This window comes from Neltuma alba, unplaced genomic scaffold, assembly GCF_004799145.2.
Source record: "Neltuma alba isolate B1F8T4 unplaced genomic scaffold, ASM479914v2 tig00007387_pilon, whole genome shotgun sequence".
Taxonomy (NCBI): Eukaryota; Viridiplantae; Streptophyta; class Magnoliopsida; order Fabales; family Fabaceae; genus Neltuma; species Neltuma alba.
This window is the reverse complement of record NW_021634769.1, coordinates 81,305-97,648: the sequence shown is the minus strand read 5'-3', so window position 1 is coordinate 97,648 and position 16,344 is coordinate 81,305. Positions and strand designations below refer to the sequence as shown.

The 16,344-nt window shown below is 34.2% G+C and overlaps 1 protein-coding gene and 1 pseudogene across 1 annotated transcript; one reads left to right on the top strand and one right to left on the bottom strand.

The window, feature by feature from the left end:
- The first annotated feature begins 6,037 nt into the window (after nucleotides 1-6,037).
- On the top strand, nucleotides 6,038-8,771 carry LOC114752448 (tropinone reductase-like 3). The gene is made up of 6 exons (XM_028941189.1): nucleotides 6,038-6,220; nucleotides 6,956-7,070; nucleotides 7,499-7,633; nucleotides 7,784-7,909; nucleotides 8,004-8,105; nucleotides 8,416-8,771. Exons 1-6 carry the CDS (start codon nucleotides 6,081-6,083, stop codon nucleotides 8,563-8,565), a joined length of 768 nt encoding a protein of 255 aa, XP_028797022.1. The 5' UTR covers nucleotides 6,038-6,080; the 3' UTR covers nucleotides 8,566-8,771.
- A 1,042-nt stretch (nucleotides 8,772-9,813) lies between these two features.
- LOC114752447 (uncharacterized membrane protein At1g16860-like) lies at nucleotides 9,814-14,628 on the bottom strand (annotated as a pseudogene).
- Between the last annotated feature and the right edge of the window lie 1,716 nt (nucleotides 14,629-16,344).

Below are 16,344 nucleotides of genomic sequence, written 5' to 3'. Positions count from 1 at the left end.
GTCTCTTTCTCATTTAATTGTCTTTGCATTTGTTTCCTTTTGGTAGTTTATGATTCTTTTTCTTTTCTTCTCATTAACGAAGAATAGTGTAATTTCCATACATGCCAATTTTTTTTAATATTATATTCTTTTGTGATAGTGCTACCATGTCAAACCTTATAAAACTTGAGTTTATGGCCCTTGATATTACGAGGAAGAACTACTTATCTTGGATACTAGATGCGAAAATTAACCTAAATGCCAATGGTCTGGGAGACACAATTAAGACAGAAAATAAGGCATCTAATCAAGAAAAGGCTAAAGCCATGATCTTTTTATGTCATCATTTGTATGAAGGACTAAAAATAGAATATTTGACCATTAACGGCCCACTCATTCTTTGGAATAGTTTGAAAGAAAGGTATGACTACCAGAAAACTGTCATTCTCCCAAAAGCTCGTTATGAATGGATACACTTGCGCCTACAAGATTTTAAATCTGTTAGTGAGTAAATTCTGTGATATTTAGAATCAGTTCTCAACTGAAATTATGTGGGGAAAAAGTCACTGATGAAGACATGTGAGAGAAATCATTCTCCACATTTCATGCATCCAATGTGCTCCTGTAGTAGCAATACTATGAAAAAGGCTTCAAAAAGTATTTTGAACTAATTTCTTGCCTTCTTGTATCTGAGCAAAATAATAAGTTTTTAATGAAAAATCATGAATACTATCCAACCGGATCCACTCCGTTCCCAGAAGCGAATGTAGTAGTATATGGACCAACACGTGGTTGCGGACGAGGACATGGACGTGTACGTGGCCATCGTATTGATCGCGAACATGGTCGTGGTCATAATCGAGGTAGTTCAAATTCCTACTCAAAGAGGGTAAGGAATGATAAGAATCGCAAAAGAAAGACTAGTGGAAGTAATAACCACTCTGAAGACTTGTGTTATCGTTGTGGTGGGAATGGTCATCAGTCTCATACCTGTCATACACCGAAACATTTGGTTGACCTTTATCAAGAATCGCTTAAAAATAAAAGTAAAGGTAACGGCAAAATGCCAAGGGTAGAAACCAATTTTGATAATGAGGAAGGCGATTTTGATTATAGCAACATGGATGTCACTCATTTGGATATTACTGATTTCTTTGCTGATCCTAATAGAAAGATTGATCACCTGATTGGTGATGGGAATGTTCAACAATAAATTACTTTAGTGAAGTTAAATTTCTATGATTTTTTTTCCTTTTTCATCTTCTTTTATAAAATTTCTACTTTCAATGTTGTTATATTTCCAAATTAATAAAATTATGAGTATTTTCTTTTTTATTAATTGTTTTCCCTCCTCTCTTGAATATGTTTCTTGTAACGAAGAATGGCTCCTATTGACGTCGATCATGAAAATTTATGTCTTATTGACAGCACAACAACTCATACAATACTTAGAAATAAAAAGTATTTCTTTTCTTTGGTAATGCAAGAAGCCAATGTTCAAACTATATTTGGAAGTGCAAAATTGATTGAAGGCTCCGGAAGAGCCAATATATTGTTACCTAGAGGAACAATATTATACATTGATAGTGCATTTTACTCAACTAACTCTAAAAGAAATTTGTTGAGTTTTAAGGATATCCGCAAGAATGGATACTATATTGAAACAACAATTAAGGAAAATCAAGAATATTTTGCTATTACAAAGTCAACCTCAGGTAAAAAATACACACTAGAAAGATTGCTTGCATTTTCTTTTAGCTTGTACTACACAATTATTAGTACAATTGAAGTACATATCATTATAAACTAGCAGTTTATAAATAATAACAAATTTAATGTTTGGCATGACTAGTTAGGCCATCCTGAAACAATTATGATGCGAAAAATAATTGAGAATTCATGTAGACATTCATTAAAAAGTCAACAAATACCACAATCCAATGTTTTCTCATGTAATGCATGTTTCAAGGGAAAGTTAATTGTTCGACTATCACCAGAAAAACTAAAAATTGAGCCTCTCACTTTTCTAGAATGCATACATAGTGATATTTGTGGACCGATACACCCACCATGCAGACCATTTTGATATTTTATGGTTCTAATTGATACATCAACAAGATGGTCAAATGTTTGTTTATTATCTTCGCATAACCTAGCATTCACAAGATTATTGGCTCAATTAATTAGATTAAGAGCATATTTTTTTGATTTTCCTATCAAGAAAATACGTCTTGATAATACTGGTGAATTTACTTCACAAGCTTTCAATGATTATTGTATGTCTCTTGGGATTGATGTTGAACATCCTATGGCTCATGTGCACACACAAAATAGATTTGCAGAATCATTGATCAAACATTTACAATTAATTGCGAGACCATTACTTATGAGATCAAATCTCCCAATTACTACTTGGGGACATGCAATTTTGCATGCAGCAATGTTAATTCGCATCAGGCTAACAAGTTATCTCAAGTCCTCCTTTTTATAAGTGGTTTTTGGTCAAGAACCCAATATATCCCATCTAAGAACATTTGGATGTGCTGTATATGTTCCAATTGCTCCCCCACAATGTACCAAGATGGGGCTTCAAAGAAGGATAGGAATATATGTTAGATATAAATCTTCAGCTATAATAAAATATCTAGAATCTTCAACAGGAGATTCTCACGGCTCGATTTGCATATTGTCATTTTGATGAATCAATTTTTCCAACAATGAGGGGAGAAAATAAGAAGTTGGAAAAGAACATTAACTAGAAACAATTATCACTATCTCATCTTGATCATCGAACAAAAGAATGTGAACTGGAAGTTTAAAAGATAGTTAATTTACAAAGTTTAGCTAATCAATTGCCCGATGCATTTACTGACCTGAAAAGAGTAACAAAGTCACATATTCCAGCTGTTAATGCTCTTATTAAAATTGATGTTCCTGATGGACAACCAATTGTGAATGATTCTAAAGCACGCATGAAGCGTGGCAGGCCCATCGGTTCCAAAGATAAAAATCCTCGAAAGAAAAAAGGAGCTAAAAGTATAGATGGCCTAGTCAAGAATAATTTAGAAAAGTTAGCAATTCTAGAAGAGTTAGCGTAGAGTCATTAGACAACGCTAACATCCTAATTCTTAGTGAAAGTGAGGTACCTGAAATATGTGAAGATGATGAGATCTCAATTAATTATGTTATGAATGGGATATGATATGACCGAAATGAAGTCGACGTCGATGATATTTTCTCTTATAATGTAGCTCTTGATGTGATGAATGATAATAAGGATCATGAACCAAAATCAAGCAGTGAATGTAAACAAAGAAAGGATTGGCCAAAATGGAAAGATACGATTGAGGCAAAATTAAAATTGCTATAACAGTGAAAAGTTTTTGGACCAGTAGTCCTTACACCTAAAGATGTAAACCAATTAGATATAAATGGGTTTTTGTGCAAAAGAAAAATGAAAAGGATGAAATCATAAGATATAAGGCATGACTTGTTGCCCAAGAGTTTACACAAAGATCTGGTATCGATTTTGAAGAAACTTATTCACCAGTAGTGGATGCAACTATTTTCGATACTTGATTAGCCTCGCAGTAAATGAAGGGCTCAATTTACATCTAATAGATGTTGTTACAGCCTATATGTACAGCTCACTTGACAATGATATTTATATGAGACTCCCTGAAGGGCTGAAATTGCCAGAAGCATACAATTGAAACTCTTGAGAATGATACTCAATTAAGTTAAACAAATCCCTATATGGATTAAAGCAATCAGGACGAATGTGGTATAACAGGCTTATTGAGTATCAATTGAGGGAAGGATATAAAAATGATGCAATATGCCCATGTATTTTTATGAAAAGATCAGAAAATGAGTTCATTATAATCGCTGTGTATGTTGATGATATAAATATTATTAGAACTCTTGAAGAGCTTGAAATGGCAGTGAATCGCCTAAAGAAAGAATTTGAAATGAAGGATTTAGGAAGAACAAATTTTACCTTGGATTACAAATTGAGTATTTAAAAAATAGAATTTTTTATATATCAAGAAACTTATACAAAAAAGATCTTATAACGTTTTTATATGGATAAATCACATCCATTATGTACTCCAATAGTTGAAAGATATTTGAAGGTAGATAAGGACACCCTTTTAGACCTCAAGAAATCAAGGGAAAAGGTGATGAAGAGCTACTTGGTCCAGAAGTACTATATCTTAGTGTAATTGGAGCACTAATGTATTTTGCTAATCATACGCGACCTGATATATCATTTGCAGTCAACTTGCTAGCAAGATATAGTTCTTCACCAACACGAAGGTATTAGAATGGAATTAAACACATCCTTCCTTATCTTAAGGGTGCAATAGACATGGGATTATTTTATTTCGAATGCATTCAAGATTTTAGCCTGACCTATATGTTGGTAAATCACAAACTGGCTATCTATTCACACGTGGTGGTACAGCCATTTCATAGCGATCTATGAAACAGACTATATCTGTCACATCATCTAACTAGGCAGAGATTCTAGCAATGCATGAAGCAAGTCGGGAATGTGTATGGTTAAGGTCCTTACTATATCACATACGAACTGTTTTTGGCTTGTCTTCTGGTAAAATGATCCCAACAACACTATATAAAAATAATACTGCATGTATTACCTAACTAAAAGAAAGGTACATCAAAGGAGATAGAATAAAGCATATCTCCCCAAAATTCTTCTTCACTCGTGACCTTCAAAAGGATGGTGAAATCAATATCCAGCAAATTCGTTCCAGTGAAAATTTAGCAGACTTATTCACCAAATCACTTCCAGCCACCACATTCGAGAGACTTGTTCATGACATTGGGCTTCGCAAACTCAGAAATATCAACTGACATTGTCAAGAGAGGAAGTAAATGCATGCTGTACTCGTTTTTTCCGTGTCTATGGTTTTTCCCATTGGGTTTTCCTAGTAAAGTTTTTAACGAGGCAGCACTATAAAATATATCCATAAATGTTACACTCTTTTCTTCATACTAGGTTTTGTCCCATACATTTTCTTAGTAGAAGTTTTTTTAATTAGGCACATATTTAGTTATACATCCAGTGTTATGAATATAATATCTTTTAGATATCCATATATCTATCATTATCTCCCTTATCTCCTAATATCTTCAATATCTTCTATTATCCCTATTATCTGCAATTGTCTTTTATTATTATGTTATCTATAGATTCTATCAAGATATAAAACTGTGCCTATAAATAGAGGTCATGTATAATGTATTGAGTACACTTGAATGGAATGAGAAATACTCCCTCTTATTAATCTTCTTTTCCTCTCTACTATTCTTTTTTATTCATAACAGAAGTTATATTTTGAATAGAAACCAAAACATGATTTTAAAAGTGATTTTATAATAATAATAAAAAATATGTGCCACAAATTGTCTCAATTTACGTAAAAATACTTTTTAAAAAGTACTTTCATGACAAACCAAACACTAGTATGAACATCAATTTATTTTTCTATAATCATTTTTTCTAAATTAATTTATCTAACTGATAAATTGATAAATAATTTTGTTGGCAAATATATATAATTTGATATTATACAAGATTATTTTTTAAATAAAAAAAAAATTAAAAAATATCTATTAAATTTCAAATAATAAATAGGCGATTTTGATATATTTTAATATGTTAAAACCATTATAAGAGTAGTCATAATTAATTAATTATTACAAGAATAATAAACATAACACATTTGTTTTTTTAAAATTCAACAGTTTTTTTTATTTTTTCCTAAAACAATCATATTATATTTGTTATAATTAATTAATTTTTAATTTATTCAAATTAATTAAATAGCTAATCCAACAAAATGATTGTGACCTATGCATACAAAATCGAATATACCGAGGAGGTTCGTGTGATTTGGATAATATCGAAAATTACAATAATTTAGAGGCGGGGCTTTGTTTTCTGTTGCGAAATTACGAAATACGAACCCCAAAAATTGCAATGTAATAGAACTCACAAGTGAGTCAAATTTATAGACAAAAAGGCGGCTCATCGGACTACTACGAAAGTCATAGCCCCAGAAGAAATAGAAATGGACAAGTCGAAGATCGGTAAGAGATTTCAGGGTAAGGTCGCCATTGTTACTGCTTCTACTCAGGGCATCGGTTTCGCTATAGCCCAAAGGCTTGGCCTCGAGGGTGCGTCTGTTGTCATCTCATCTCGTAAACAGGTTCGTCGTTTCTTTCCTTTTTAGCATAAAATCTTAAAAAATTGTTGCGATTTCAATCATGTTCTGCTTCCTAAGTTCTTTAATTTGTTTGCATTCTTTGTCTCAATTGCAGTCCTGATTGATCTCTGTGAAGTTGCATAAAATAATATGTATTATTTTACCACCTGAGAACATTGCAGCTTGCTATAGATGTTGTGTTCTGTATTAAATACTGGTATTGATATGTTAATTAAGGCTATATGATGGAGGAAGAAGAGGAAAACGGATTTCTTGCTTCGTGGGTTTAATTGATAGAATACTAATCATTGGTTTGGATTTTTTCTGCAAAACTGAAATGATTTTAGATCAATTTTTGCTTTCCTCACTTTGGGAAATAGTACTGAATGAATACCCTGTATACCAGGTATTATTAGACCGGAGGTCAACTTCTTTACCCGATTACTCCGTCTGGAAATTTTTGCAAGGACTCAAATCTGCTAAGCTCACCCGTAAAAAATTCCACATTTCATTTCCTATTGAAGAACTTGATAAGAACTTTCTTAAAAGTTTTCTCGGATTTGCTCTTAGTATATCTACTGTAATGGTGAACTTTCTTAATTGTACATCTTTCCGTAGATAGAAAAGCCAATCTCTTATTGTGTTTACACTTCAAAGGATCATTAAATTTGTCCTGTAATGCTTCTACAGTGATGTTCATATTGCTGAAACTATTTTCTCTTTGGTTTAATGACCACAAAAAATGTAGATGACGCTGCTGAGAAGCTCAGAGCTCAAGGAATTGAAGTATTGGCTCTTGTTTGTCATGTCTCAAATTCACAACAAAGGAAGAATTTGATAGACAAAACCGTACAGGTAATTATTCCTTCAATAGCTAACTGATAAATGCAAAATTCGTTCACTAATAATTTTATAAAGTTGAAGTCTTGAAATGACATCAATCCTGCTACTCTAAGTTAGTTAATATTTTATATTTGATACTGCTATAAGCAGATTCGTCAGTGTATTACTACAAGTAGGCACTGATCAACATTTTACAGAAGAGTTAATCTGATCAGATTTTGTTGTTGTATTTGTTTCTAATTTGTATGGACATATTCTCCCTGGTGTTTATTCTCTGATGCCTTTTACTATCTCTTCACAATATCTTTATCTGCTGATTGGACTGACAGTTATTTTATGTTTCTCAAAGTGCATCTAATTTGTAATCTCCTTATTAATCAATCATCATAAATGCTTGTGTTCCATTCTAAGGTGTGGTTAAGCGTTCTGGTTTTTTACAGAAATATGGAAAGATAGATGTTATTGTGTCCAATGCTGCTACAAATCCCTCTGTTGATAACTTACTGCAAACCCCGGACTCCATCCTTGACAAACAGTGGGAAGTAAATGTCAAAGCCTCTATAATTCTTCTGAAGGTAATTTCAGTGACAGAGGGCCAAAACCAACTGTGAAAGAAATAGAAAAATCTGCTTTAGCATAATCCCTTTTGCCACCACTTTGTGAATTTTTTTTTTTTTTTGGCTTTTGAATCGTTCAGTGTGTTTTCTGCTTTGCGTTTTTTGCAGGATGCAGTTCCTTACTTGCAGAAGGGTTCTTCTGTTGTTCTTATTTCCTCTATAGCTGGTTTTAACCCGCCAGCTGCAATGGCTATGTATGGAGTGACCAAAACGGCCCTTTTTGGACTTACTAAAGTTGGTACTTCGGCTGCACCTGTTTCATCAATATTTTGATAAATTGAGATTTTTTTTTTTTAAATTTTATATGTTTTTTTAACTCATTGCTTAGGCTCTGGCAGCTGAGATGGCCCCAAGTACTCGTGTTAATTGTGTTGCTCCTGGTTTTGTGCCAACTCATTTTGCTTCCTTCCTTACCAATAATGAAGCTGTGGTGAGTATTTTGAACCACCCCACCCCCCCCCCCCCCAAAAAAAAAGTAAAAAATAATGGAAATTGCACAAGAATTGATATATGTCATATCTGTCTCTATTATCATTAGTTTACAGTAATTATCTTTTTATTACATTTTTTCATCTGAAGGCATAAAAAAGACACATCTAAAATATCAGTTTTTCCATTGCATTCACTTGTTCTATTTCGTTCCATTCTATGTACGAAACCAGCTCTAAATAGCTTCATCCTCTTGTTCCAAGTCTCCTTATCTGTTATTTATCATATGATGCGACTGTGTGCCACTGCAGAGGAACGAACTTGAAGGGAAGACATTGTTGAAAAGGCTTGGGACAATCGAAGACATGGCAGCCGCCACCGCCTTCTTGGCGTCAGATGATGCAGCTTATATAACAGGAGAAACTCTGGTGGTTGCCGGAGGATCTCCCTCCAGGCTTTAGCTTCAATTTGTTGTCACGATGTGCTTCTGTGGTTGGGTTAGTACAAGACTGGTCTCATGCCCTTTTTGTTAAATAATGAAATTATAGCTGCAAAAAAGAAATAATGATGAATATTTTCATTTACTTTTAGTTATGCACATTCTGTTGGAATAATAACTATAGGTGGGGTATGAAGTGGTATAGACACTTTAGTTCGTGATATGGAATTCATTATGCAATCAAGCAACCTAAACCTCAAATATTAGACCATGCTTGTACGCAGTGCCCAGTGGCCTAGTTCCACAGTGTCATCAAGATCCTCCCCTCGTTAGCTCAAACTACATGGGCCTAAGCCTAGTCTGCAAGGCTTTTATATAGGCATGAGCTTAAACCTGTTAAAAGCCAGTGAAAATCTGACAGCTTATATTTTATTTTAGTTTCGGTTCTGGAAAATAAAGACTAAAGGCATTGGGCTTTCCAATAGACGACAAAACAATGCTTGAGCTCTCCATTTACAGACCCTTAATGTGGGACTTTAACTCAAATCCCCTTCGCTGCAAAAACACCAGAGAGAGCAAAGCACAATTCTTCGTGGGGACGGCTTTCTGCGTCATTTTCACATCTTTGGGGCGGCTACTTTTCTACGGCCTTCATTTTAGAGTTAATCTTGTGGTTCAATCAAGATCCCTTGATGATGAATAGTGTAGAGTGTTGTGCTCGTTTGCTGCATAAAATTAAAATTGAATATTGTGGAATTAAAAAACCTATTGGGAATAAACTATTCTTTTATCTTTGTGCTGAAAAAAGTAATATAAATAAAACTAATAATAATTAAAATTACGAGTTAGCATAACACAGCAGAAGTGGTAAATTTCACATGCTGCAAATTGAAATTTTCACGGGATTTGGTTGAGAATGAGTTAAATAGTGTTAAGATGTCTCATTTTGGGTTTTTGATAAAACCAGACTTGAAAGAGTGTTTAGTGTGCGCGCGCGCGCGCGTGCATAAAAAGAAGAAAAATAGTTTCATATCGGAAGGTAATGTCACATCTGCTGAACTATATTTTCAGTCCGAATATAACAGTTAACCTGTATCAGTCTCCCCAAAATCTAATAAAACAGACGACCCAGGCAAAATGTATATTTTCTGCAGAGATGTTTTGAAAGCAATTCAAATTGAAAATTCAGGCAAAAAAAAAAAACATTCAAATTGCATTTTGAGAGTAATAAGAAGCGAGCAAGCAAGATCAGAAAATGAATGCAAAGTGAAGGCAATAAAAAGCCCGATCCAAGACTTTCCACTTATTGTAGTGGCATTCTACCAGCATATGAAACTCAATTTTTTACAGATACTATCAAATTGCGTTCTACCCAATATATTCGCATTAATATCAGCCATCATGAAACAATTTCATATTAAACGACAAAACTCCTTAACTGCTAGAATCAGCTGAAACGAAAGAATATTATGTTTGCCTATTTACATAATAAAAATCATAGGAAAGAGGAAACTGCGTGGCTATAGGACATTTTCTAGCTTCCTTCATAGTCAGAATCGATGGATCTCCATATTTATATGGACATCATATTAATCATGAACAAGATCATATCCTCGTTATCATCATATTCTGCTTAGCATCTTCTAATCTGATAAATCTCCAGATTCTTGAACCTGATTTTCCGTGCAAAGACTCGGAGGAGGTGTTCTACACAGGAATCACATCAGCATCCTGATTATCCTCACATAACAAAATAAGGCCTTCTACATACATTGGAAGGAGGCATCGCTTCCATTGACAATCTACTGATACAGGTCCGGTAGAGGGAACAATCATGAGCATATTATCTTGTCGGCGGACCACTCCCATCACGCTTACGGTGCTCCCTTCTTTTATGTACCTGGGTATTCCCGATATTTACTTGTTATGTAATGCAAAAATCCTATCAAGCATAAACAAGAGCAAGTGCATGTAATGATAAGACGTAAATCCCATGCTTAACCACATTTTCTTGCATCACTATCCCTCCAAAAAAGCATATAAATGGAGAAGATTCAAATTAGAGTGTGTGTTTTTTTTTTTTTGGGTTTTTTTTGGGGGGGGGGGGGGGATCGTGTATGTGACTCACCTATTTTCTCTTCAGAAGAATATATTCACAAGCAATTACACTCGATAATGATGTCATCCGAATAATGCACCGGGAAATTGAAAGAAGAAATGCAACTTGAAAGGAATGTAAGTCAAAATAATGCATCGCATACCCTTCCTTCAGGCGCATTATACGGTCATCACTAGAGAGTTTACGGTCTGCAAGCCAGCCTAAGAAATTTTGAGACAACTCTCTGTTTTCCTTGTTTACATCGACTACAGTAGCTGGCTTCACAAAAGGAGCAACCTTAACACCATTGCCTGCTTTCACTAAAGCTCGTAACCCAGACTGAAAGTCTGATATGTAAAAGTCTGCTACATATTTCTGTCCACAGTAAACAAAAAAATTGTTGACAATGAAGAAAGATGAAAGCAATGCAGAACATGGGAAGATGATATTGAGGCTATAAACAATCATCATGCAATTACAGAGGGCAAAGTAATTCCGATATGTTCACCAAGTTGATAAGATCTGCCCACTGATTCACTAACCGAAGAAGTACAATGCATTGATAATCATAGCAGGGATGAATCGTGACAGAAGCTCAAAATCTTAAGCAGGCAAGGACGCTCCAAATGATGGATAATGCTCCAATCTTGATGACGATAATTGTATTTCTGGTTCCTAGTGTTGATTATTTCATATCTTACTGACCATCCCAGAAGATATTTCAATCAGTATTACTAACATAATGGCTAAATAATTATAAGAATTGTAAATCAATACACCAGATCACTTTCCATAATTTGACAACAACGTATAGACTAAATAAGGTTAACTGACACAGGACGCCATTTGAGACTTAAACTCAGGACATATTTGATCCATTGCTTTACTGGGACGGGTTAGAAACTTTTTTTCTGGAATGAAGGAAAAAAGGTTTGACATTAGATTAGTAAGAACTACAGTGAAATTGTCAAAGCAATAAACTACTATTAAGTTCCACCATTAGCTTTTAAACAAGATGGGGCAAGGACATTAACGAAATCATGGAAATCAATACGCAGGCTTGCTAGCGGGTATCAAGTCTATCTAATAATCAAGGGGAATCGAACAAAGCCTTAATTCTAAATTCTACTTAATTTTATTGGGCTGTGTAACTGTATGATTTTAACAATCATGTTATTCCTTCATCATCTCACTATTGTACCTTTAATTTTGTTAAGCTCTTCAACAATCATCTTTCATACAATTATCTCAGTCCTCATAAGCTTTTTGGTTTCAGGCAATCTTCAAAATCGGTGGACACTCAGGGTGTAACTGGTTAAAGCAATGAAAAGACAATACATTTCCATTGCACCATAGACACGTAATGTCAATTATTAGCAACTTTACCCTATAAATTTAGGGACATTTATCTCTCAGGTAACTATTTTTCCGGTTTCATTCTTCTTTCCATTTTATTGCATTCTACATACCATATGGATTTGATAGAATCAATGAAGTAAAGGGCCTGTTCATAGGATTATCAGCGAGATAAATATTTGATACATTAGTTCAAACAACTAACCTCAGAATACTTAGAACCCCAGGAGAAGCATCGATGATTATCATTTGCTGATTTACCACCCCATCCTTTATACTCATATAGTTCTGCGGAAACATATACACATCTAGGTACTCTCTGATATGAGGATTCCAAAGGAATACTGCCACAGGTCACAATCTATAGGAAGAGAGAGGATACATCATCAGTCTGACTAAATATTCACAGTGGGATCCCAATGATTTATTCACTGGAGTTATCACCAAATTATATCAACGAAGAGTTCTATCACAGAAAAATTGCAAACGCAATTCAAATGTATTTCTGAAAAATGAGCAAACGGACAGACACTGCATGTATCTTTGTCACATAATCGACTTTACACAAAATGGTATTGTTAATTGCGTTACAGTGTGAACATAAAGAAAGGAACAAAGCCTATTTGTTTGGCATGAAAAATGAAATGAGATTAAGAGAAGATATGCAATGGAATTTTTTTCTTAAAAAAAAGGGTAATTTTACGTGAGAAATGACCCTTGTAACTCTGAAAAAATGTAGCAGCAGGAGACAATTATTGTTCAGTGATAACAAAATCAAACATAATAAATGTTACCGAAAAATCATTATAATAAAGATTATGTCGCAACTATGCATTGCACGGATTCTGAGTGTCAAAAGCAGCTTTTGGTGCATCCTCTCACATTTGCAATAATCAGGGTCCCTCTTTAGCATTATGTTTTTATAAATTATTTGTGAGGTGTTGTTAATGAAATAATGTAGAAAGCAAGCACCAAAAGTTGCATTAAATATCCAAAATTCATGCCTTGACCAGAGCACATGCCTGCTCAGTAAGTAATACCAATTAAAAGAGTAACATGAAAAACCTAAAATATCCCCGATGACCAGGACATATTTTTCTGTGCAGCCTGATAAAGGCATTCATTTAAATAGGACATTATAGTATTGCCAAAACTTGCATTGAGCAACGAGACAATGAGAGACAGTGAAGCAGAAAACAAGGTGCTCTGACAAGCAAATTCTGTGGCTTTCGCTTGTGAAAATACGACTTCACAAAACAAGACAATGCATTATGAATTGGGAAGCAAGAAGGAAAGACAAGGATTCCATTTCAGATTATCATGGTAGCCAAAATTTTATTATTTTTTGGGGACAATAAGTATTCTAAACAATCAGCTTACTAAGCTATACCCTTTCTGCCCTTCATTTAATACCGTAACGCATGGTCCCTGATCCCATCATTAGAAAAATTACCATTTTTACAAGCTAAATTAGTGAGACAGTTATGCTTCAATACAAGATATAATCACGAAAGAGGGAGTCACAATCACTAAGTAACTCTATTCGTCATGTACAATCAACTCCATACCTAACAAATAGTTTTTATTTTTAATTTAAAAAAGAAATATTTATTAAAAGGACAACGATCAGCATTAATCATTGTATGGACTCGATAAAATAAGTAAATAGGCAGTTGAAACAAAGCCATGACTTCAAATGCATAATTAATTACGAATATCATTCTCTCGCATTAACGATTCACAGATCGAAGGAAAACATTAACTACTCGGCGACAATTAAATTCTTAAGATTATGATAGAAAATAATAGGACTGAGACATTACCCCGGTAACCTTGACGTACTGTCCATCGATGGCGCCTCGGAGTTCAGCATCTGGGAAGCTCTTCACAAACCCTAATAGACCTCTTCTTTTCCACGCGAAGTTCCAAATAACAAAAAGCATTACAGGCATAATAATTGCCGCTACAGCCACCAGAACCACCGCTTTCTTCATTGCGACCATCAGAAACACCCCAACTAGCACGCTCATTGCTACAATTACTAACAAAACCCATACCACCGCCTTCGACGCTCTAAACCCAACCTTCACTTCCTCGTCCTTCAAACTTGTAACGGCTGAGCCGTAAACAGTCTTCCCAATTGAACCAGCTTGCTCCAGCGGACCCGACCTCCTTCCCCCACCTCCCGACGATCCAATCGGCCCGGATCCTATTGGACCCGACGTGATAAGTCCCGTAGGCTGCAGGGACAACGGGCCGGACGATTGCTTCTTTATCATCGGACCCGACCCACGGCGTCTCCCCGGGGCACCACCAGAATCAGTTCCGGAGCGCGCTGCTCCACTACCGTGCAAGGATTTAGACGAAGAAGAAGCATTCAAAGATGGATCAGCGAGTGGAATATCGAACATTTTCCCAAGCTCACCGGATTTCTTGATGTCGCCGCCGGTATAGGGGACGGCGCGCGACGCCATTGGGCTGTCGCTCCTTGAGCTGCTCCGGTGGACCCGAAACGTAGAGGCCACCGCTAAGCTTATGCGAAGGGATTCGAGTCGCCATTAGAGAGGGACAAGCACTAGTAACAGTGCCACAGTGCAGAGCTTCTTGCTCTACTCTCGTTTGTGGTTCTTTCAGTGAGGGGAGGGAAGAAGGTGGGCGTGCCTGAGCAATGGGTTATATTGAAATGGCGAAAATGGGTCTCAGCTTTATTACAATGACACCTATATCCTCCCCAAATCTCAGTGCCGACGGTGAAGGGTTGGCACAAATTTTGTCTTTTAACAGATTTTAATTTTATATTAATATTATTTATTTATGACCGATATGTTAGTATGTTACTATCTTTCTTTCCATTCTTGTAGAAAGATCTTTGACCTTCGTAATTCAAATCAAATCCCCAACTTGCTTCATATCCTTTAGATATTTTCTTCTTGAACTTGATTCTAATTAATAATTAAGAAATTTCCCTAATAAAAGTTTTGGTCTATTCATCCCATAAAACTTATTTACTATATTTATTTTTATATACTTACAGAAAAATATCAATCAATATGTATATAATTGGGATATAATCTTTGCAAGTAGATTATTACAGAAAAATTAATTTATTTAAATATATTAAAATTAGTCAAATTAGTTATTTGTAATAAATACGTTTTGTTTTTCCTAAATTACTCTCGCTAATTGTATATATTAGCTGTAAATACTATTTGATGAAATTTTTGACATGTGCAACTATTACAAGGATTATTTTGAAAAATAAATAAATAAATATAAGAAATAAAATGAACTAGGATTTTATATTTAAAATCAAATTGAATGTCAAAATAACTCTTATATTAAGAATAGGAGACAATACTACAATTTTCTTTCAATTGCCCTTTCGCATTTGCCCTCTGCATATATTTGCATATGTTATGAAAGCATGAATCATCATATCATAATGTCTTAAGATATGTTAACCCCACTATATGAATTTGGTTTATTTATATAAAATTTAAATTTAACCATGACAATACTTTATTGGGTAAAGATGTATCTAGCATCCCAATCTTTTTTTTTCAAGTGTGTCCAGCATTCCGATCTTTTTTTATGGCACGTCTAGCGTCTTAATCTTTTTTATGGTGCATACAGTACCTTGATATTTTTTTGTGTGCAACTAACACTCTAATCTTATTTTTAGTGTATCCAGCACCCTAACAAAATAAGATCAGAGTAATGGTTGCATCTGAGAAATAAAATCATGGTGCTGGATGCACCCTTACCCTTAATTTTGGGTTAACTTTCATGTGTTTATATGGTTGGAATGAATATAAAACCAAACAAATGTAGCCAAGAAAATATAATAAATTTATTATTCTACAATTATCCAACTATACTTTTTAAAGAAAATATGTTACAAATGAACCTGTGTGTATGAAACTCGATTCTCTTCTTTTATCTTTATTTTTATATTTTATATAAATATATTATAATTATATTCATAATTAATGAAATTGAATTAGAATTATGAGTACTTAACAAGAATAGGTTAAATTTTCAATTTTTTTTCTCATGTCAAAACATCATTATTTAAAAATGATAATTAAGATTATTTTTATTTCTTATTGTATACATTTTGATAAAAATAAAATAAAATGAAATATTAAGATTTAAATTTAATATTTTTTCCGCTGAATAAAGGATGGCGTTTTGGTCATCATAGGTTGATGGGGCCCAACTAGAATGATTCTCCAATTATCATAGTAATATGGATAATAATAGCCTCTCAATTATCCTTGAGTCATATGCTTTGTAAAGTGTTATATGCTTTTCTTATCTTATTTTAATGACTGTGACTATTTATTT